Consider the following 24,558-nt stretch of genomic DNA (forward strand, 5'->3'; position numbering starts at 1 on the left):
TGTTTTCTGTCCCACTCTGGTGGGACAGAAAGTTGGCAAGATCTCGCAAGTCACATTATTCATAGAGCAACAGTGCAGTGCAGCTTGAGGCCAGAGAGGCAGCCAACTGTTCGCAAGCATCACTCCGCAAGATTAATATGCACATCCCCCATCTCTCAGCTGGCACCCAGCAGCACACAGCTCTGTCCTCAACTGCTCTACAGTAAGTGGAAATAAATGAGATTGATATTAAAGCATAACAAATCATCATAAAAATAAACGATACTAACAACATGAAAACTATAACAATATCTTCTTATCCGAGAAACCTTAAATCAACTCATAACTGATCGAATCATTTTTCAAAAAATTATCTTTGCTAGTGCGGAGGGTTTTGAAATGACTCAGAGGGAGCTCTAACAATATGAAAGTAATAAACACGAATCATCAAATACTCGCATTAATGCAAAAACAGCACAACATATTCTATTTGAAGTACTTGAACTAATTAGTTTAATGATTTAATTATTCATGAGGCCTTAGCACAGCTAGAACTTTTTACAAATGAATTACAAATGAAAGAGTCCCACTTTAGGCCCTAAGTTTTCTCTTGGGGTTCTTGTCTATTTTGTATGCTCTGTGAATTCCTTTGCTTTATTATCTACTGTATCTCTTTGCTCTCACAACGACTGAATTCAGCCAGAATCATTAGCTGTTTTGGCTGTGTGGTCCGCGTCTGGACAACAGCACGCTGAAGCTGGATGGCTCATTGGCTGAATATTATCCTGATATCATGCTACTGGGCATTGAATGGTCCAGCATTGGAAGCTGTACTGTTAACTCTGATGATGAAAGCTATGAACAGCATGCTATGATATGAAGTTTGATATGCGGATATTTTTGTGTGTGTTCAGTTCACAGAGCTCTGTACTAATGAGCTGATGAATTACTCCCAAAACCTGCTCAAAGATATTGCAGATATATAATTCTTTTGTAGATTGTGAAGCACTGATATTTTAGTGCCTCCAAAAGCCTTGTAAACAGTATAATGATAACAACATTTGAGCCTTATATTTTGAAAAGAGCATTGCTGGTCAAGTCTCTGTCCAAAGCTGTGCTAGTGACCTTAAAAGCGTCAAAGCATACGCATCCAGAAAAAGAAAACAATAATAGTATACACTACGTGGCTAAGTGAGACACAAAATACATACCAACCAGTATATCACTGCAGTTTCCGAAAGAAATAAACACTAGAGGCAGTAAAATGCCAATACCTTTAATTCCTATTATTTGGAGAATATCATGTTATGGCTTCAAAACAATGCTGGGATATTTGAAAACTGATGCTTCTGAATGTTAGCATTACACATATCCAGCTTCATATCTATAGGTTTTCATAGATGATAGGTTTGCTCGCTTGCTCACTGAGTAAAGAGATATACTTGAGAGGGGAGGAGTAACTTTTAAAAAGTTGAAATGGCATGGTTGCATCAACAAATGTGTTTGTATATCAGTTTTTTTCATTTATCAACACTATGGGGTAGGTTTAGGGTTGGATTTGGCATAAGGAATATTTCCAATAGAGCATTAGCAACGGTACCCAGATATTTCAATTCTGAACAGCCACAATACTTACCTATATCAATTTAACAAAAATGCGCCAGGGTTTACATATTGAACCTGTGTTTTAGCGTCACTCAGTGGACATTTCTCTTTGAAACTGAGGCGAAATGTGCAGTAAGGCATTCAACGGTGTTGCAAAAAAAAGTGCACAGAGGTACATATTTTTATGAAACAAGGTTGACCAAAGCAACATTAGGACCAGCAGGGAAACCCATGCTGGCCTGAAATGCTCTTTTTAAACTGAACATTCCAATGAAAAGCTAGATATCGAATTTTACAAGACACGGCGACACAGAAAGCATGACACAAATCATGTCAGGATTTCTAACTCCAGTCTGTAGTTTAAGCCACACGGTGATGAAACTCAGTCACATTCCCGCGCTCCACTGCCAGCTCAGTCATCTGGAATGACAAAATTACGTGGTGGTGTGAGATGACAAACACTCTTTTATAAAACACGGGGAGCTGAGGTATACACCGGCCATCTGCACTACCTGCAATACATCCTCAGCATTTCTAGAAAACCAGTGGAAAGCGAAATCTTGTTATTTATTATGCAAAGCATGGATTATCAACCCAGTAACAGTTTTGTTTACTCAAGATGATTACAAGATCTGGATGTCAGCTACTTATCCGCCTTCAAGTAGCTGCTGTTAATTTTCAGATGCAGCTCGGTCCATAAGCCATGATTTTGTATGAACTTACATATGCTCACTTCTGTTTGCAGAAGCCAACTGAATTCACGATGAATGATTGGCTCATCGGTATCATCCACGTTGTTTGATATGCTCCACGGTAGGTGTAATCATGCGGATAATTGTGTCACGCTTTTTATTTCACCTGTCAGGACTCGAGATGTTTGGCTGCATCAATAAAAATTCAAATCAGAGAGACATTAACAACACCTTGAGTGAGCGAACTCTATTTCAGGTCCATGTTATACTGAAACTGACGTTTTTGTTCTGGCATAATACTATGTTGTCATGTCAGGATTTGGCGGAACAGGGCAGCTTGGAGCCTGCGTGTGATCATGCAAAAGAGGAATCATTTAATACTTTGTTTTCCAGCCGAACCTGCACAAAAATACCTGACCTGAAATTTAACAAAAGAAATCATTTGAATGGAACACGTATCTTTCATAAAAGAGATTAAAAATCAGTTGTACAGAAATGTCCTGGCAGAATTGCGTTGTGATAACATTTTAATGACATCAAATTATGTAAATTATGCATGCTAAAATTATGATTAAAAAGCCCAGGTTTTGTGAGGTTTTCACTGAGGTCACAGCATCGTTTTCGTATCATTATACAATTTGACTTCATGTTTAGAATCAGTATTCAAACACTCGCTCTTCGTTTTAACCTGTCACCGATGACAGCATTTTAAATAGCACAGTATGGATTGATTCTTGAACCATCATAATAACTATCACACGGTTAGCATTCTAAAAGAATTAGTCTCCGCTGGAGGTTTTAAGTGGTGAGACAAGTCATATGGTGATGTGATGAATTGTAGGTGATAATTAAAATGCAATGCAAATGAAAGTGTTTGGGTTATATCTGTCAAATTAGCATATCCATCAAATTAGCAGCTTCTGTCATGAGTTAAAGTGCTACTTGTATCTGTGGATTTAAAGCCATCATATGGGAGCTTAGTTTGTTTGTTTTATTCAGAGAGCCTTTTCTGATTTCTTATTCATATTTAAAAATAAAAATAAATGTTACTATTAGAACTTAGGTTAGGACGTTAGCTATTTATCCATCCCTAAACCTTCCCTAACAGTCTACTCTGAGAGTTGACAAATTAAAGAGAATTACTTGACATGTAGTAACAAAGTTACTTATAGTTAGTAGAATGTCTAAAGTGGATTCAAATAAATAAATAAAATTCAACTTTATTTATTTATTTTTTAAATAACAATTTCTAACATTAATTTACATTGTGCTCATATACATTTACATAAAAAAGAATATGCAGTATGTTCCATAAAAGAAAAAATCTATTGCAGTCTATTGCAATCTATTACATGTTTAAATTGATTTGTTATTTTGATTTGTTATTTATTATAACTGTACTCTACTGTGGCAAATTTCTTAAATAATTGCAAAGGAACTGCAAGTAGCACATTGAATTAAACATGTAATTGACGTATGGGGATTAAAATCTTCTTCTTTTTTCACAGTGTATGGTTTGTGGCAGTGAAATCTTTCAGTTTTTTTTTTTTTTTTTTTTTGCTTTGTACTTTTGCACTTTAGCAATACAGGCAAAGGCCAGTGTTCGACTTGGCCCATCAGATGAATGTTGCCAAAAAGAGTGGAGAGGTCATCTCCTCCATCAGCCAGAAGGGTCACTGTTATAGTGCAGAACTGACAAATGAATGTCTCTGCTTTAATCCACTATACCTGCCAGACCGGACACAGAGTCAACAAATCTAGATAACCAATCAGAGCGTGTTCTCCACATGTAACAGCTGTAATTAAGTCAAGAAGCCAGAAAGGACGTAATCACTGTGTCAGATTGTGAGCGGGATAGCTCCAGGATGAAGAAGAGACCCCATTAACGTTGTTTGCATCTGGATATTTCTTGTTGAGTGATTTTGCATTGCATTGCCTAAATAGCCCTACTAGTTATCTGTAAAATCGGGAATTGGAGGCTTCTCAGTTTCACCTAGGTATCATTTAAATGCATTATTACGGCAGTGGGTCAACACCTCCATCATATCAGAATAAAATAATGATTCCAAGGAAACATTTAACTTTTAGCATGGGGAAAAACAAATCGTGTTTACCATAGAGACCCACTCATTTCCTAGAGGATAATGAAGAGAAATAGCCAAACAGATCTGGTCGTTTTTGAAATAATAGATATGATTGTAAGATTATTTAGCTGTTTTGCTTTGTAAATTAGTTACAGCGCAGGTCGCTCGCAGCATGATGTATGAGTCCTAACCTACTGTGATTTTGTTTCTTTTCATTTCTGTAGCTTAATGTGAGCTATACTTCACATTTGTGGAGTTCTGGGGTTATGAAAAAGTTTTTCTTTAAATAAATGGACTGTGTGTTTTTGATTTTAATCGCTCACACCACATACATCAGTGAAGGTCAGAATGCAATTCTTAAAACTTGATTTAAACCACATTTTCTAATAAAGTTACAGCAAGTTTTATTCTCTTGCTAAAGTCAGTTTCACTCACATTGAGTAAAACTTTATTTTGCCCATTTTATTACAGGGAAATAAATGCGATTGTTTCCAATCACAGTAAACCAAAGCCCCATTATATTATGTGTTGAGACTGATTCAAAGGCTATGTGATATTGATATCGGAGTTCAGTGTTCTGTGGCATTTATTATCCTTTTTATGAATCTCACATTTTATTATTTTGTTATTATATATACAGTCTGGGTGGGTTAACTAGTTTAGTATCAGGTTAGTCTGTTCAAAGAGCACAATACAGTATGTGTTTAACATTTGCTTTCACATATTGTCATAAATTACAAATTAAATTAGCCTCTGTTCCAAATACACTCCAGTATCACTGTTAAAAAAAGACAAAAAGCCACAAAACTCACACTCAATTGTCCATATAATCATATAACTTTATATCATTAGTTTTATGGCAACGTTTAGAAGACTTTCAGTATAGAAATGTTCATTTAACATTGCGCCATGAGAGTCAAGTTTTGGACACCAGACCCTCAGAATTAAACTTCACTATAGATTTTTGGTAATGAAAGTAGGTTGCTGTATTGTACTTGAGGTCAACTAATATGAAAATGATAGAATTAGCGCGCTTGAGTGATGTGTGACACGTCACGGTTATTGGCTGCCACCGTTCTCATTTTGACATCTGTAAAATCATTTTCAAGTCACAACCACTCGAGCGCCAGTGACATTTTTTGCCTTCTGATTAGAACTCCATGCCTGCCACTGGGAGTACAATGCTTTGATTTTTTTCCTTCTTCATGGCAATAAGCCACGTTCCCCTGTAATTACCACAGCACTCTGCTGAAATGATGACTAGATGATGCCATAATAAGCCTCCTTGCCACCGCAGTCCTGAAACCCATTGAAAGCCTTCAGTACATTGCGCCGATCTCTCGACACATGCAGGTTCCTGACAGGCAGCTCATGCACCGTGTATCCCGGTGGCCTACGAATGCGCTGTTCATCTGTCAAAGAGCCAGGGATCCATCTCCCTACTGCCCCTATTAAACACACTGTGTGCACAGCACTCTAATTACATTGATGAATGCTTTTGTCTCCTGCTTCGCTGCCGGCAATTTATGGCTGAGGTGACCCGGGTCACCGATACGCATGACAGGAGACACGCACAGGTAGAAAGCACCATACATGATCAGCGTTTTACCATTAGAGAAGTCAGCAAATCATTTCTTCCTCTTGTTAGCCTTCTTTAGGGGTTTTATTTTTATCTGTGATCGCTGACTGGCTATTTGCGTCACATCTGTTGTGAAACGGCTGTAACCTCTAAGAGTACTAGCATATAACACCACTTTTCAGATTTGCTGTATGTACATTATTCAAACCTGGTTGAATTAATTTCTTTTAAGGAACACAACACTATCGTGGTTTATTACAGCCTAGTGTTTTTTAAACTTTTTGATGATTTTCACCTAAATTTGAAGGCCTTCACAATATTTTCTACTATGCTTATATGAACATATTATATATTAAAATAAAAAAACGGGCCTCTGCTATTTTATTCTATCTTTATCTTTATGTCCGTGTTTTATCACCAGATAAATGCAGGTAGGTTTAATCAGAAATACCACATTTTGGAAAAAAACTGAAAAAAGCATTATCAAGCTAAGACCTTTAGACATAATATTCTTTTACCTGTAAATAATTATATGAAAAATTAAAATCGGATACAATAAACAGAACAGAACGCACAGACACACATACACACATATTCATAATCATATTTGTGTTATCGATCAATCCATGACATAAATAGAGATGTTTCTGTGTCTGTAGAGGCATCTCCCTCACTGTCTGCTTCATCCCTGTCAGGTTCAAACTGATGAAAACATGATCTACATACATGATTTACATGAACAATCACATTGTCTCTGGTTCTTTACTTCATGGCAATTGTCTTTTATTCTAGCAATACAGGTTTTAAAATGATCAGCAAAAATGACATTAGCTTACTTTACACCAGTTTTCACAAAATTATTTTAAAACTATAAGAATATATACATTTTCACAATAGTTAGCCTTTCAGATTTCACATTATCACCTGCTTAAAGTTGATTGTCTATTAACGACCAAAAAGGATATTATGGAATTCACCTAAAAGCATAAACACACCAATGCTTAACTTGATTTATCATGTGGTTGCATTATGAGTTATGAGGGTTTTTTCAGGTATCGCCCCAAATGGGCAGAATTTGACTAAACCTTGCAAGCATCCTCAGCACGCCCTGTGCATAACACAGTTTGCACATCGTCTATTACATATGCACATTTAATACAATTCCATACAAATTTTCCCCAAGTGGTAAAACTACATTTTTTAAAAAACAACACGACAAAGTTCAGAACAAGCCGAATATAATCAATAATTTGGGGTACATACACACATAGCACATACACACTTAACATACACCCATCACTCATCGACTGTTTCCAGGCAAAAAGCCTGTGCATGAGTGAATACTTTGATTTCAGAAGTGTCATGTCAGTGGTTCAAGCTTTGATATAGTAATCGCACTTGCTAGTGAAACACGAGGTTCAAAGATCCTTCATCCCTGGTGAGCAGAGACTCTGTTTTTTTTTTCAGTATGCTTCAATGACTGACATGCACCTCACAGGATGAATTACAGTACATTTCATCATTTGTTCTCCTCCCAAGACATACATTAGAGGATATATTCAACAAACTGAAAGCCTTTTTAAGTTCACGATTTTAAATTATTTAAAATAACTACTCTGTCTAGAACAAGCGGCGTGCTGTTGCTGGAATAATTATAACAAAAGAGGCAAAAGAATAAAAAAAATAATAAATTCCTCCCACCGTAACAAACAACCTATAACTATACTTGCTGCAAAACCTAGACAGCACTTTTAAAAGCATCACAGACAAAATCCTGCTGTTGCAGCCAAATGGTTTTGAACATAATCAATCAGTGGGACCACTTTTGCCCGGCATGGTCTGAAGATCATCTGAGCCAAAACCAATGCAAATTAGACAATATCTTGGCGGAGTAGCAACGAGACGGAACTAGGAAAAGGCATATGATGGGCTTCTACTAAACAGAGATAAGTTGATTTAAGGATTGCAATTCATCAAGCAGAAATTACAGAGAAAAGCACAATCACACTGAAAATGTAGCAACAGCATGAAAAATAAAAATAAACACTGTAGAGACACTTTAGGCCTAACCTTTTAAAGATAAATATGTTAGATTAGGGTTAAATGTATAGGATATTTTTTATCAGGCATCATGTCACTCAAATTTAAAAAAACGTGTTCATTATTTTAGGCAAACAAATACATAGATACATACTTTTATGAGACTTGCATTAACAATGTCAGCCAATATAACTGCAAGTAAAGTAAACAAAAAACAATGAGACCATAAAGAATGAAGTTTGAATAATTTCAGTGATGATGAGAGATAACAATTCTAACAATAATAATAATAATAATAATAATAATTAGCAGACTCATCCAATTTATCGTGTCAAATTTCACAACATTTACCCAATTAGATTTGGCTCAATCGGTCAAAAATAATAATAATAATAACAATAATAAAAATAAAAATAGTAGGCAAAAAAGGAAGAAAACTAAAAAGACGACTAACAAATATAATAGAGGCTTAATAACTGCTTAGCCCAAGAAAAAGAGAAAGAGAAAGGAGAGACAGAGAGGGATTATGCTTTTCAGATTCAGCTTGCAGCGTGTGTCAAGATAAAGGCAGAGCTGTCAGTGGTCAAAGCAGGGCGAGATCTTATCACACTTCAACACAGGATCATTCATATGTCCATTGTGAATGGACGAGGCTCTGTGTAGTGCTGCTCGGGACCGCTGGCTTCTCCCTGACCCCGTTCTCCCATCTAGCCATCTTCAGGAGGAGATAAAACTCACTCTCTCCAGTGTATCCCTGCTGTAATGCGGTCATTACTGCACAGTTTCCCAGCAGCCGGTGCTTCAAATTGCGTCTGGCTGCTTTACAGCGCAATGGATTGAGGGAGCTTATGAGTGCAGACACTGAGGTGTGTCAAAGTGGTTTGCCGAGCATCAAGAAACTGCCACTTCTCTCTCTGTGTGTGTGTGTGTGTGTGTGTTGCTGTGAGGATGTTGATGGAACTGTCTCAAACTCCAACAGCAACGGCCAACAGTAATTGTGACATGTGTCAGAGCTCACAATGCTTGTGGCCAATAGAAAACATGAGCTGTAAACATTAAAAGCAAGTGAGAAAAATAAGTTGAATGATAATATCAATTCCTCAAAACTGAAAAGTAGTTGCCAAGTTACTTCAGAACACACTTGCTTTCATTGGATAAAGTTGTCGCTTTTTATATTTGCGGTCATTGGTTTATTTATTTGGAGACTGTCAGTCAGCTGTCTGAAACATATTCACCAACCCACTGAAGCCAAATATTCAATACTATTGCAACAATTCTTCAAAAACCACTCAAGATTTAGTGTAATGGGTTTGATATAACATTTATAAGCAATTTATAAGCAAACAAATAAAAGTACAATAATTAATAGCAGTATGTAATCAAGTTAAGTTTATATATATATATATATATATATATATATATATATATATATATATATATATATATATATATATATATAATGTTCATCAATTAAATGCTTAAAAATAAATCAAAGATTATTATATTTCCACTTCCATGTAGCAGCTTTTGAGATCAGTGTGTGGTGTTCAAGCAAGCATATTAAAATTTCTTAATTGTAATACTTATAAACTGTAAGTAGCTCTAAGCTTATTAGAATATATATACATACATATATATATATATATATATATATATATATATATATATATATATATATATATATATATATATATATATATATATATATATCAATCAAAGCAGCAGCAGCAATATAGCAACTGTAATTCCAAGTAATCAAATGGAAAAGCAATATTACTTCTACAATAAGTTTTGTTTTCCTTTTCTGTATACGAAAAAGTATTTAATGATACAGGGGAGAAATATTGCTTCAAGTTATCTTTCTGATAAACAAAAGGTAGAGAAACAACATTGAAAGATAAGATACCTTTTCAGTGCATTGGTATACCATTGTTCTCTATTTATTTTTTTGAAAGTTAATTTTTTAAAAATAAGTAGCAATGGGCGATGTTTGGGGCAAACTGTGGAGGGAATTAATAACCATGGACTCTATACCTCATAAAATCTTTTTTATATTAAAATAACAAAATGGAAGTTCAGAGGTGCTAAGCCATGGGGATTTCAGCTCACAAAGCTTGGATCAGCTGAATTTAATTAAAAAAAGTATTTAACATCCTCTCATCTCCATAAATAACTGCCTGTTTTATATATCATATTCATAATTTATCTTTAGCACTGAAACCCCAGTGTACATTCTTCTAAAAGGATCTTCGACTTAACAATGGCCACCAGTCAGGTGTCTTACCTCTTTCAAATCCAATTTGCACTGAAGGATAATCAGAATATTCATTACAATTAATTAATTTCTGAGCATTTTATTGTCACATAGTGCAGATTTTGCTTTAAAGTTTTGCAGACAATCTTTCTCTTGCAGAATCTGAGAAGGAACCACAGTGTCAGATGGGGATATATCCAAAGGATGTTATATAAATGTTCATTAAATAAACATCTTAAATTCAATTTTCGAGTCTTTTTGGTAGAATAGTAGTTCTACACAGATTGTGACCCAAAAATCCATCACAGGGTCTCCAACATTCAGCAAGAACAAAATGCTTCCAATACATTTCACTGTTAAAATTACAGGCTGCGTTCAACTAAAATCTTTGAAATTAATTCATCCGTTACTTAGTAATGTGCTTGACTTGAATGAATTTACCAAATTTCCTTTTAAACCCAGTAATGTTAATCATTTTTGTACATTTGACCTACATGCAGTTCATTTTAATATTACCAAAAATAACATTTTAATATCAACGCACTACTTTCAATACACTACTACATCATAAACACCACAGTTGCCTAATAAATAAAAAAAAAATACATGAATCTAAACAAGAAATTGTTCAAACGTTTGAGGTCCTGATCCCAGTGTAGCACGGCGCCGGTTGCCATGACACTGCATTTTAGGTGCATGCCACGTTATATTCAATTTGACGGGGAAGTGGTGCAGATCGCTGGCCCTGCCAGTCTATCAATTTCTTGTCTGAATGAGCGTGTCCTTCTGATTAGAGAGGAGAAAGTCTGAGTCCAGCAGGCTAGGGCTCAGATGGACCCTATTCAACCCAGATTTAATGAAAAATATTCAAAATACTGGAAACCGGAGACATTTAAAAGCCCTGTATCCAAGCGGCCACATCAGCCTGCATAGAAACGAGAATCCCTCTCTGAGAATTTACCAATTTTAGGGACAAGAGTCTGAAAGGAACAAAATGTAATGAGTGCTGTGAACAAATACAAACATGACAACATTTACTCGTCCCGTTACTGATTGCAACGGATGGGTGGACAAACAGACATTATTTCATATTGCACTGGGGAGGATGTGGCCAGTACTTCAAGCACTTTCACTTTATTGAAAAATCTATCCTCCACCTTTAGGGGAGGCAAAGTATGACTTTTAAGACTTCACATGAATAAGGACTTCTATTACAAAAAACAAACATGAACCTATTGACTCCAGAGAGTAATTACAGTATAGGTCTGCTTATATAAAAGGATCTATCAGCTCATTGCGAGCACATACATAATGACTTAATTGCATAATTGTCACACCGATCCCCCATCTATCTCATTTATTCTCTCAGAAGCTTCTGCCAGTCTCTATATGAACAAACAGAAAAAAAAACATATAAGTCTGACTTTGAGGGTTAGGTAATCGTGTAGACTTTTGAAAGTCAAATACAAAAAGCCAGTACGTAGTGTGACTGCGATGGGACATTTTAACCCTTTATTGCACACCACAGTAAAAATCGGTGGGAGATTTTCATTAGAACGGAGGGATGGGGGTAGCCGTCATTACTATGATTAATGACTGCCAAGAGCAGAAGAAGCCAGTGGTGACTAATGATCTGGTGTGGCAGTTGATTTAATCAATCAAGACCAGAGTTTAACCTAACCGAGCACCCTTCACCATAAGTCGACCATTAGCCACCCCGCTATTAAAATAAAACTGGAACAAACCTGTATGACTTACTTTATTCTGTGAAACACAAAACAGTATTTTGAACAACGTTTGTGTTCATACACTCCTAAAAGTGAAAGTCCTTTCTTTGGCTTGAGATGAAGCCATCTTAAGCCCAGCTCACACTGTGCGATTTTGGCCACGATTTGGTCAAATTTTGAAAACCCTAAAAGATTCCAGTAATCTCAGGCTAAAATCTGCACTCTCAGATCGCTGGTTTGACATTCACTAACAGCCAAGTAACAGCCGTGGCAATACAATTTGACCTTATACACCATGTCTATCAAGTAAGGGTACTGCTGCCAGTGGAAATCCAAGCCAAATCACACAGTACTGTCTTAAATTGTACCGTACTGTAATGTACTGACTCGTACCACTCGGTGTGAACGAGCCATTAGCGTTTAAAGCAGACGGTGCAACTTAATGAGAACATCTAATTACAGACTTCTACTTGGTTTGGCTGCTGTCCTGCTCCCAGAGAAACTAAAAGTGACACAATGCACAAGGTGATTCATGACCAAAAAACGCCTTAATGATTTAAAGCCATCCGACAAAAAAGCCTCCCGTTCAGAAAGGGAGTTAATTCTGGTGAATAAAAGTTATTAACATGACATTGACAGCAAACAGAATCTCCGGCTTGATTCTTTGTGCTGCGTGGGAGGTGCGTGGAACCCTGGGAGATCTGTGCTGCTTTTTTACCTTTAATTATACATCCCAGGCATGGTTTGACAAAACTTTAAGCCTACTAGATGCCATTGTTGCAAAAGTTCGGATAAAAGTCTGCTCCCTCAAGCTACTACTGAACACGAGCGGGAAGACACTAATGACAAGAACTGAATAAATAATAAACGATCAAAACGCCATCTGTACTCCCACAGTATTTGTATTTCCTAGAGAAGTGGCTTCTAAAGAATGTTATTACACCCAGAGGCTTGGTGTCGTACAGCAGGGATTCCCAACGAGGGCTACATGCACCCCAAAGGGGTAGTTAAGCAGGTTCAAGGGGGTACTTGGAATGATTTTGCTTTGTTAAACCAATAAAAGAGAAATTTCGACTTTATGGCTGACAAAATATTCAAATAATTAACCATTAATCAAGGGCATCAACTCACTGCATCGCCCGTAGGTGACAATTCAGAGATGTTTGAAGATAATTCTAGAACATAAACACTGCAAATAACTTTTGTTAAACGTTCAGTCTGGGTTTCATTTCTAAAAAAAAATGTAGGTCTTTCTCTGAAAAAATGTCTCAATGTTTGTCCCTAAAACTGTCGAAACTTGTGAAAGACAAACCCGCTCGGGTGTCTCATTAAAATGAGAGCTGGGAGGAAATCTGGTGGGACACTTTTTCACCCACAGTGTCAACTTGCTTTTAGTTTAAGAGGCAATCATTGTAACAATGAGCATTTTAATAACAGTAATTATAAATGCTAAATGATATCTGGTATAATTAAACAATATTGCAAAAGCACAATTATATTAGGTTAACTGAACATTAGGTTAACCAGTCCTTAAGCAGACGTTTATGAATGTGTATGATATAATATTATACCTAGGTACATTTAAATTGTTTGTCACTTTATCATTTTATTAAAAAAACTCAATCAAGTCAACTGAACATTGGTGAACCACAAAAACAGACAAATTCTCTGTGAAACAGAGCTTATTCCGTTACAATAGTCTCATTCATTTAAATTAATGTATTAACTAACTTTACTTAATAATGCGCAAAACATTTGTTATGATATTTATTAATCTATGTCAAAATTAGTTGATAAAAATGTAGCTTTACCTAAAATGAACTTTACCTATGAGTACTAAATGCTTTAGAATTTTTTTAACTAACATTTGCATCTTATTCTAAATGGCTACTGAAACTTAAGTTGAGTGATTTAATTAATTTACAAATGTGTATGCTTAGCTTTTCTTAATGTAAGGTCATCATATTTGTTAATGGAAGCACACACTCTTTCAGCTTCAGTATCAATTCAAACTGTATAAGCCATATAAGTCTTTATTAAAGTTTGTAATTAACTCTGGGACTATTTCCAGTCATGTAAGCAGAGCTAACATTAATTGGGAAAGACCAAAAATCTTTAAACTAATTTTAACAGAAAGACCTTTATGATGAGCGAAATGAATAAAAGTTACTTTTCCCTCCCATTCATCTTAGAATGAATGGACTTGCCTCCTCCTGATACAGTCTCCAGCAGTTTAACAGTGCGTGCCGAACACTCATCAGAGCAGTACAAGCACCCGGAGCACTTTGGAGTCATTTAGGGGCAAATCATTACGTCCAACAATTGTAGCCTTACAAACGCGAGGAAGAAAATTTCAGATGACAGAAACCGTACACAAGGTGCTTTTCGGTTACAGAAATTTAGGCGTCAATCATCACACTCTAATTTGCTGAAAAAAAAAAAAAAAAAGAATCAACATGCACTAGATTACACCGCTTCATAGGGCACATGGAGTTAAAGGGGAAAGTGACCTGCCAATCTCACTTTACCTCCACATAACACAGGAATCTGAACAGAGAAACAGCACTGTAACAAGTCACAACTACTACTGAGCAACAACATGCTACAGGAGAAAAGGAAAACTACATCAATAGGGATTATACATTAGAAAATCAACAATCAGATCTGCCATTGATTCTCATTTACCCTTGCTGCCCTTAAACAGCCACATGTAAAAGACAGAATTATTGTAAGAAGATACGAAAAATGGTTTCAAATAGACTGCTATATTTTATAGAACAACCTGGATGTTGGTGTCACCCTGGTTCCCTCTGCAAAATCCCAAAAGGATTTTTCTATAGACTTTTGGATTCACGAATAAAATAAGGTTTCTTTGACTAACACAAAAAAATAACGTCTTATTGTCCTGTTTTGTCAGGCCAGGTGCACAGATGAATAAATCATAATCATGTGCAAAGCCATACACCTTTCACACAATGAAAAAAATGGCAGGCACATATATGTTTTCATTTTTTATTCCAAAAACTTCAAAATAGGTTTCAAGTTCAAGAAAGTAGAATAAGCTTAAACACAATGCAAAGCATCATATACAGACAGATAAAATACATTTTATATATTGCAGACAAGCCATGTTGGGTATTACATATTTACAATATGTAAACTTCTATATACAATCTTTTTTTACATTTACAAAAACCTTTGTCTATTTTGTCTTTGTATATATATATTTTATATATATATATATATATATATATATATATATATATATTTTATAATCCCCACTAGCATTTGTACTACAATAATGAAAAACATTTACAGATCTGTCAATACACTTTCTCTTTTTTATATTACAAATTTATTTTCATAAAAATATATCTCTGTACAAAAAAAGTTTCTATTCATTAGTTCTCCTTTCATCATCAGAGTCTCTGTCTAGATATCCGCAACAGGCCGTTCCATTAAGGTCCTTGAAAGTTTGAAAGTCACTGTTCCAAAAAAAAAAAAAAAGAAAAAAAAAAAAAAAAAATCCTTTTGGTCAAGTACGTAACTCAAGACTGACTGTATTCCTTTAGGCTTTGGATAGCCAGAGCAGAGCAGTCCTTTAAAAGTCCTTCAAGGCTGGGCTCGTACCTCTTACCAACTGGAGAGAAATGCATGGTTGTGGATCTCAAAATGAGAGAAAAAAAATTAAAAAATTAAACATACCGAGATGTTTTCACATTGACCTCCACACAAAGCTGATATGTTCATCCTGTAGTACATTTTCATATACTTATATTCGATATAATCTGTAGTGTGCAATTTTAATATATTGATATGCAGTCTTTTAGGGTTGCTTTTTATCCCAATAAGTTTTTAAAAAGGGACCTGACTGGTTTAATTATGCAGTTTGTTGGATGTTCAATATGTGTAAAGCAGATATAGCATAGATAGATATATCCAAAATTAAAAATACATTCAGTGCAGTCCCGATATTGTCTACATCCAAACTTCTCGTCTATTAAAGACTGATAAATGAGACAAAAACATTGACACTACCAAAGTTTTCGCAATCCTCTTTGCTTCAATTGCATGCCAACAAAACCTTTGATGAACAGAGTTGCCATATACTCATCACAAATACCCAAAGGTAATATTCGAGAATGTAAATTAACTGAAGTGCTGGTCTCCATTTTTACGAATGTATGTGTGATTCTGTCAAGATGAGTATAAATTAAGGAGGGCTGCCAGGCAGAGTACAACGACGACATGGTTACAGACTTGAACGGCAACAAGAATGTGCTGGGTGTTTCAGCTAAATGCTATAAATATCATAAATGCTGTAATGCTTTTGATTCTGGCTGGATGCCTCTCTCTGTATGTATATAAAATAGGCTGATGCCTTTTGCTTTGGCATAGCAGCACCGTAAGTTTTGTGACATGAGTAATAATCACAATATAGGAATATTTTCATGACACATGCTAGCATGAAGGACAAAGAAAAGTGTTTACTTACTCCCTTAAAGTGCAGGTTCTAACCTAAAGGAATTTGTTAAGATATAAATTATCATGTTTTTGGGGTGCTGGTTGTTATTTTTGTGTTTGTGTGATTCTCTTAAACTGAGAAAAACTAAGATTTGACTCTCTACCAGGGAGAAAAAAAATCTGCGTCTTTGATATTCTCCCCTAGCAACTGGCAACTCTTGACCAGTGTGTAATAATAATAAAAATGGAGCAATAAGAAGAGATTGGATACACCACATATAGAGTTACCAAGGCACTGTTACGAGAAACAGATGGACAAGCATGAAACACAGGCTGCCTGGATACAACAAAGTTCTGGGTTAATATACACAAAGATGAAAAATAAAGCAGAGGTGATGACTTTGAAGCCCTTGTGCCTTGAATTTTCACTAGCAAAGTGCATTTTATGGAGGATTTTAAGATATTGGTCAGTGTTGTAAATCTGGCAGCAATGCTATTGTTGGGTTGCTGAGATATAAATGTAACTGTGAGAATGTAAAACACCAAGTGAACGTGAGATAAACTTCCACAGTGATGTCTGATATGTGGAAAATGCTTTAAGATGCCATCCACACTGAAATTCTCCTAAAAAAGATGGCCATACTACAGGCTTGTCAGTAAAGCTAATGTCAATAGGTTGAAGATAATTGTACCTGGCCCATAAAATCCCAAGGGAAATATAATCTTTGCTTTTTCGATCAACTTACAATTGAAACAAGCTCTGGGTAATATCATATTAACACAACCATGATAGGCTACAGATTTCAAAAGTAATAAACCAGTAAAAGCAATTATATCAGTGATTGATTTCAGAAGCTGAAGAGTACAGCATATAAACTGGAGGAATTTAAATGCCCACTGGAAAGTAAATGCCGGCATCAGGTAACAGAGGTCGTAAGACAAGAAAATCGAACCGAATGATGCAGAAACAAGCAGAGGCAATAATATTCAATAACTGAATTACAAATCTCAATAACACTGGCCAGTTAAAGGATGCTGCGCCCAGAATATAGTGTACTTTCGCAACAAAATGTTAAGTTATTCAGTGGCAAACTTCCCAAGCTGTTGCTGAACTTCAAACCTTCCCATCAAGTTATTGGGGTAAATGCATGCAAATAAACCACCAGCCTTGGATTAGTATTTTGAGGAGTGATTTCTAAGCCCCTTTTCCTTATCGTAAGTGTGGCGTGGGCATGGATGACATGGAGGAATGTGCAGGGAAACAGATTATGACACAAAGCTACAGAGATTAAATATTTTCATGCTCATTTGGTGTTGGCTCCTTTTGACTAAAACCTTCACGTCATCCTTATCCTTGACTTCAAAACTTGAGGCCCGAAAAGTAGAGCCTCCCCTGGTTACGAAAGACACGTCTCAAGTTATATTTACCTCTGTACTCCAATTCTTCAAGGGCTGTGTAAAAATCATTGGATCCTGTCATTCAGTTATACCTGAAGAACTGTAAATGCTAACAAATGGTTCTTTACCAAAATATCCCAGCCCACAAATCAAGACCATCCAACTAAGAACATCCAAACACACAAGGTTGTTCAGATTGGGTAATACCTGGCTAATACAAATCCAACCCTCCAATGTGGGCTGCTTTTCTTCTGTCAGCGTGAAAATAAGAAAATGACAGCAGATAATGGCCATGAAGTCAGCTTCAAAAAGCCCAAAACACATCTTTTGTGTTCTCTGCTGGGCTGCTTGAAGGGTTGGACTGTCCATTTTCAGCCAGGATCATGATAAGATGGCGGAAGAACACTCGGTCCTTCAGGCTGAAATGAGAAGAGAGGTGCTACAGCTAGAATCCATGTCTTCTAATAAGTCTCTCATTCAACTTCAGATCGAGTTGTGGCGTTACAAACTCAAGGAACTGATGGGGAAGGTGTCAAGAGAGTGTGTCCTCAGTGAAGTCTGCACTTGTGATTTTTGTTTGTAGGTGGAAATGGGATAAAAGAAGCCAAAATGCACTCCATGGAAAGAACTCAAGATACAAAAGTAAAACAAAGCTTCAACTCTCCAGCAACATACTTTTTGTGACTTCCTGCTCACGTGAAGACTTCCTCCAACTCAAGAGTGAGAATTCGGCCTTCGTTTGACCGAACAATGTATCTCTTGTCTTTGTTTTTGGCAAGCGACGGCTGTGAGCTTCACATGTGCCCCTTTGCGCTGCCATAGTCAAATAGGACGTTCCATGGGAAGGAAAAAAGAGGAGACAGCAGAAGAGTGTAAGGACAGAGTTTTAGCTAGCAAGCACTGACGTGGTTCTTTATCAGTGCATCTCCATTGATGCGCTTTGACAGCATCGTTGTCAAGGTTTATCACTTTGTCACAACTGGAATTGGTTTACAAATAAAAACCAAAAAAATCCTCCTCTTTAGTCCATCCATGTGGCCCATTCTTACTATGGGAACAGTTGTGTGGTGAGGGAAAGATTATATCCAGGCTGTGAAAAGAGAAGAGTAGAGACACGTTTGTATGCAGTCTTGATGCAACTTCTCAAGCTATGCAATATTTAGAATAGATAAACTACTGTTGAAGTAGCTACTCTAGAAGGTCCTAAAAAGCAGCTTGAAGTTATTTATTGAAAAGTCACTTTCAAGTCAGTCACGTTAATTATTTTTGAAAGCTTGGCATTAAAGTGACTTCTGTGTGAGCTGTGCTTCATATACTGACAATATATTGACACCATTGACATTAGACTATGGATTTTCCGGCCCCCAATTGTTTGCCAATAGGACCACCACACCTTAAGAGGAAACTTTGTAATGTCTAATAATCAGATTATATATTTATTATCTTATTTCTGATACAAAATTAAGGATCTTAACATTAACAGAAATATAAAACTTAAGACAATATATTACTATAATGTAGTTAATAGTGAGAAAAAATAGCAGGTTTCAGCAATCTGCTAAGATTAACTGTAATAAAATGTTCAGCCACATGACAACCCAAAATATTAACGATGAACATCAAACAAAGACCAATCCCACAAGCCGAGGCAAAGTGCTATTTAAAAGGGCTTCCTGAAATCCAGCTTTCAAGTGTGGGCTGCAGTTCTTATAGCAGTGCTAGTGGGCAGTACACCAACATATAACGCTACTGTGTCATGGGCGTCTCGAGGACCTTTCCTGGAACCCCCTGCCTCCTCCCACTTTGATTCCTGTCTGCTCTACACTGTCCTCTCCTAAAATCGCAAAACATAAAGGTCATCAAATCTGCATCATAAAGCCCCTAAATGTTGAAACTTCGTAGCTGAAAAGGTTTCGCCATGTATTCTGTGCAGATTGTAAAAAATCATATTACTGAAAAAGCTATTTTAAAAACAGCTGAGGAGAGTGCTAGGATACTGAAAGATGTAGTTAATAGCAATGCTACTTTTAGTACTTTTTTGCAGTTACACTGCTAGTCAGATGGGAAAGGAAGACAAAAACACAGATGGACATAGTAAAAAGGGGAAAAAGTAGCAAAAAAGAGATATAAATATGTATTAGACTAACATTGTAACAACATATTTTTAACTCTTACGCAATTTAGGAAAGCAATAAAAAATCCTCAAATAACGGAAAAGCACATGACAAAGAACTATTTCAGGTTCAAATCAGCAGAACAGATTTAAATACATGGGATACAAGGGGAAACCAATTACAAATCCTGCCCAAGTTCATAGTCTGCGGCTTAGATTAGGTGCTCTTTTAAAAAAAAAAATCTTGCGAAGAGAGTATAACAGCTGAAATAAATAAATTAAAATTCAATACTTCTCTATCCTTATCCCCTTGCCTCAGCAGTTTGTTTTCCATTTTGTCTGAGGGCAAAACTAGGGCGATAAAGTCAGTTTTAGAAGTAAAATTTCTCTAGTTTTAATTCCCCCACTCCCTATTCAAACAAACTATATGCTGAAAAGGCAGTTTGTGTATAATAGCAACAATATACAGCAAATGATCCCCTAAATCATTCTAAAGCAACTATGTGAGGATATATTGCTTTTTTCCTTTTCCCTGAGGTCTTTGTCCTCATTCGGCTTATTACACCGCGAGATCTCAACTTTGTTCGCCAATGACCTTTTCATCCCTGACACCATGCTAGTTTGTACAGTAGTCTAATGAAGCACGCTAGAATGCTAAGGTCACGCTATGACTTTGAAATCTTGAAACAAGTTCTTCTAGGAAAAAAACAAGTAAATTCAACAAATATCAGACTGTAACCAGCTCATAATTCACAAAGCTAGTACAATGTTTAACGAAAACAACTAATTATTAGCTTTGTTCCACAACTTAGTGGACTTCTAATAAAGACACACTTCTGATGTGAAGGTATATGGTTCTGAGGCAAACAGTGTCATGATTTTGATTTGAAACCTGTTTATTGACAGTATTTTTATTATTTGTTACCTGTATTGAAGTCAGATCTCTTCACTAAGTACAGATCTCTCTGGTTGAAGACTCACCTTTGACTAGAGCGGTTGCTATACTGCTGTGCACACTGTGCTGACCGTGAACTCTGTCTCATTGGCCATGATATCAGTGGGCTGGATGTTGCGGTCATACATAGGGTTCTCGAAAGTGGCTCTTCCGTTGGTGTTTTCATGGCCCGCGTAACCATTGAAGGGTACTTTGGGCCTTTTTCTGCAGGTAAACAAGATGCATTACCAAATATTCTGGAAGAACCTTTCATAATAAATCACAAAAATCAATGTACAATGAGCAATACGTCTTTGGTGAAGTGCTGTACCTGTGTTTGTAGAGATACAGAGCGAAGCCTGCTATGATCATGGCAATAAAAGGCACTAAAATGGCTGCTGCCACTGAACTGCTATTAGAGGCAAAGTTATAGCCTGGATTCTCGCGATTTGGATCAAGGCCCTCTGTAAAAAAACATAAAAGAAAGTGTTTACCAAATTTACCTTTTCAAACAATACAGGAATAAACGATTTCTGTATAGAGTTGTTATTAAGAATAACTAACCACAAGTGAAAAGCTTTTTGTCGAAGCATGTGTTTGGATTGATTCGAAACCATGCAACAAATAAGAAATTAATCAATTAAATGGGCAAACTTCACATCTCACTGTTTTGTATAACTCGACTGGGGGACTTGTTTTTGGGAGATGTCAAACTGCATTATCTTGACAATGCTTTTTAATTACAGATATCAAGACACGGCAAAGATGAAGTCATTTTGAATTCACTTTTCAATTTCGACCACAGAGCTTTCCTAAACAACGAGAGAGTGTCAGTGCACCTGTTCATCAGACAATGCCAAAATGCTTCCCAATAACATCAAGGCAGCAAGTGGGAGATTCAATTAACTAACTCAATAGAGCCAGCTCATCAAACCAACGTGAAATGATGGAATATGGGTGTGCGCACACACACAAAAACACACACACACACACACACACGCGCTCTTTCCACTATGGCCCCTCTTATTAATAAATCTTCTGTTTGCTCAATCTGTCTGACGATGTTGGGATAGGAGTCTATACAGCTGTCGTTTAGAGACGAAGGCGAGCCTGTTTCATTATGGCAGGATTTGACAGACTGTTCACGGTTTGGCTTCCACAAGCTGTACACCAGATACTTACACCGACTCCAGTTTTCCTTTCTCTCCTACTCAATTGCATTATAATAATACATGATAGCTGTTGTGGGGGCGGCATTGGCAGTATATATCATTTTAAACATATAATTGTTAACTGATAGATCTGAGGAAAGGACACAGGGTTGACATTTTCGCTATGACATTAAAGCTCAAGTGTGTATTTTGTTTAATATTAAAATACTTTGCCAGCTCAAAATGCTGAAGCATCTATATGCTAATTTTTGGACTGATTTGTTTAAGCATCCCATCCAACCCCACACAGATAAACCCCTGTAATGTGTTTTGCTATAATAAATCAATCCGAATCAAGCATTAAAGAGAACAGTGTAATAAAATAAATTATTTTCATATATAAATACTGAATCGAGTCTGTCTAGAATTGTGGGTGTAAATAATTACACGCAGAATCAATCAGTTGAAAAGGGTATAAGATGAGCAAATATGCTATGCTAAGCTAGAACACCAAGCATCAGTTTGGGGTCCCAGGTTGATAGAACGACATGATTTGATGCCATTTTAAATTGTCATTTAATTCTGTAAATATGTTGCTTCAAACTCATTCTAAAACATAATACACTTCTGTTTGGCAATTTTTAATCCGATCCTATTGACAAATATTTTAGAGTCCTATAAGCACACATACCCAGCCTCTGAAGTCCAAACTGGCCGAAGCCTTTTCCTCGAACAAAGCCTTGGTACACAAATGAATCCGAAGAAGGCATGTATGACACCTGAGGAGAAAAGTACAAAACGGCAAGTGAGAAGAATTTTTAAAATGTCACAAATGAGTCACTGAAAGGTAAAATGTGTCAAAGACTACTTATGTTTGACGTTTACTTTCCCCAACATTCCTCTCTGTGGCATAAAAAGTGTACAAATCCACATACAAACACATAAAACTATCTTTCTTCCTTCTGCTTTACCTCTTGTGTTTTCTCTATCTCTCTCTTACATGAACACACACACGCACGCACACACACACACACACACACACACACACACACACACACACACAGAGCCACACACTTTTAATTACACTCTCCCAGGTGCTTGTCCCAAGTGCATTGGAGGGGGGTAGAGACGTCTGGCCCTGATTACCCAGCAATGATTTAACTGACGTTTTAATTAAAAGAAAAACTTTGTCGGTTCTCTTCTATCCCCAGGAGTGACAAGCTCTGTGTGTGTGTGAGTGTGTGTGTGTGGTTGAGGGTTTCAGTAGTTACAAGCAGCCCAAGGTCTGGCCCTGTACAAGAGCCCTTACATCAGCCTGTAAGAACTGAAGTACACATTGAGCACTCTCAGGTTCCAGTAAAGGTTCACGACTTTGAGGACCACATCTGCATGGAGTCTTACCATGAAGGAAAAAAAGCACTTGCATCAACATAAAAGCATGGTTGCTGAAATCAAATGTAAGACGCTTCTTTTGCTCAGTAACCAGTCCACTTACGCATAAGCCAATCGGAATGCTGGGTCAAGTTAAATCACATATATGTGGTTCAAATATTTGATCTGCCGTTGCCTAATATCTTCAAAGCAAACAATCTGTTTGAATTTAATCCATTACAACATGGAAAATCAGTAGAATCATCACAATGATTATTACTTCCACGTTTCACACTGCAGGGAGTCTTCATTTCAAAACGTCAGGATAATGATTCTACGGATGTAAGGCACACAAGGGCTTCCTGTTACAACTTCATGGAAGATCAGAGGAAAAGGAAAAAACCAATATACATACATGTCCATCCAAGGCCCAGTTATCAATTTTGAACTTGTTAACGAAGATCTCCACAGGTCCTCGAATCTGATACACCTGCAGCAACAATTGGGCTTCTTCTTTCTTATAGGTACCTGCAGAAATGGAGGAAATGATGAAGAGTGTTGCTGGGTATCATGAGTGTTCCAAAAAAACAATCAAAGCTTACTTGTTGTATTTGTGTTAGTTTGTAAAGACAATGTAAAAATAATGAAAGTAGTACAATTTATTTAAATTTACATTAACAGTTACATTTTAATTACATACAGTATTAACTATATGGAATACAGATTAAAAGAATAAAACATAGGCTAGTTGGCAAAAGTCAGAGCCAGTCTGCGTATTTGGTTGATAATATGATCATAATTAGTTGACAGTTTATAGAATATGCAAGAATGCATAGTGCATAATAGACACAATTATTCTTTTTTTTTTTTTCAGTTTTAGACTATGATTCCATCCATTTGGAGAATTTAAAACATGTAATGATATTTCATTTAAAAAAAACGTCTAGTGGTATCTGATGCTCAGTCATTAGTGTACGATGCCAATTTTTTTGTCTCTTTAACGATTTACAAAGTCAACTAGTGCATGTTGTTTAGTGATACAAAATCTCTTCAGATATTAAAAGTTGTGTAGTGTGTCCCTGGCTTTAGCCATTCTGCAAAATATCTCCTTTTATGCTCAGTGGACCACAACAAAATAATGTTTGAAGTATGTAACAAATACAGATT

The 24,558-nt window shown here is 36.4% G+C and overlaps 1 protein-coding gene across 1 annotated transcript in view; it reads right to left on the reverse strand.

Moving 5' to 3' along the window:
- Positions 1-14,958: 14,958 nt before the first annotated feature.
- The window catches only part of csmd2 (CUB and Sushi multiple domains 2), a 241,845-nt gene continuing 232,245 nt past the window's right edge, over positions 14,959-24,558 (reverse strand). Inside the window, 5 exon segments of the mRNA XM_043218014.1 lie at positions 14,959-18,912; positions 20,917-21,094; positions 21,201-21,333; positions 22,712-22,799; positions 23,807-23,919. Of these exon segments, the coding sequence (XP_043073949.1) occupies positions 20,935-21,094; positions 21,201-21,333; positions 22,712-22,799; positions 23,807-23,919 (494 nt within the window). The 3' untranslated portion in view covers positions 14,959-18,912; positions 20,917-20,934.

Source organism: Puntigrus tetrazona, chromosome 19, assembly GCF_018831695.1.
Source record: "Puntigrus tetrazona isolate hp1 chromosome 19, ASM1883169v1, whole genome shotgun sequence".
In the NCBI taxonomy this organism is placed as follows: Eukaryota; Metazoa; Chordata; class Actinopteri; order Cypriniformes; family Cyprinidae; genus Puntigrus; species Puntigrus tetrazona.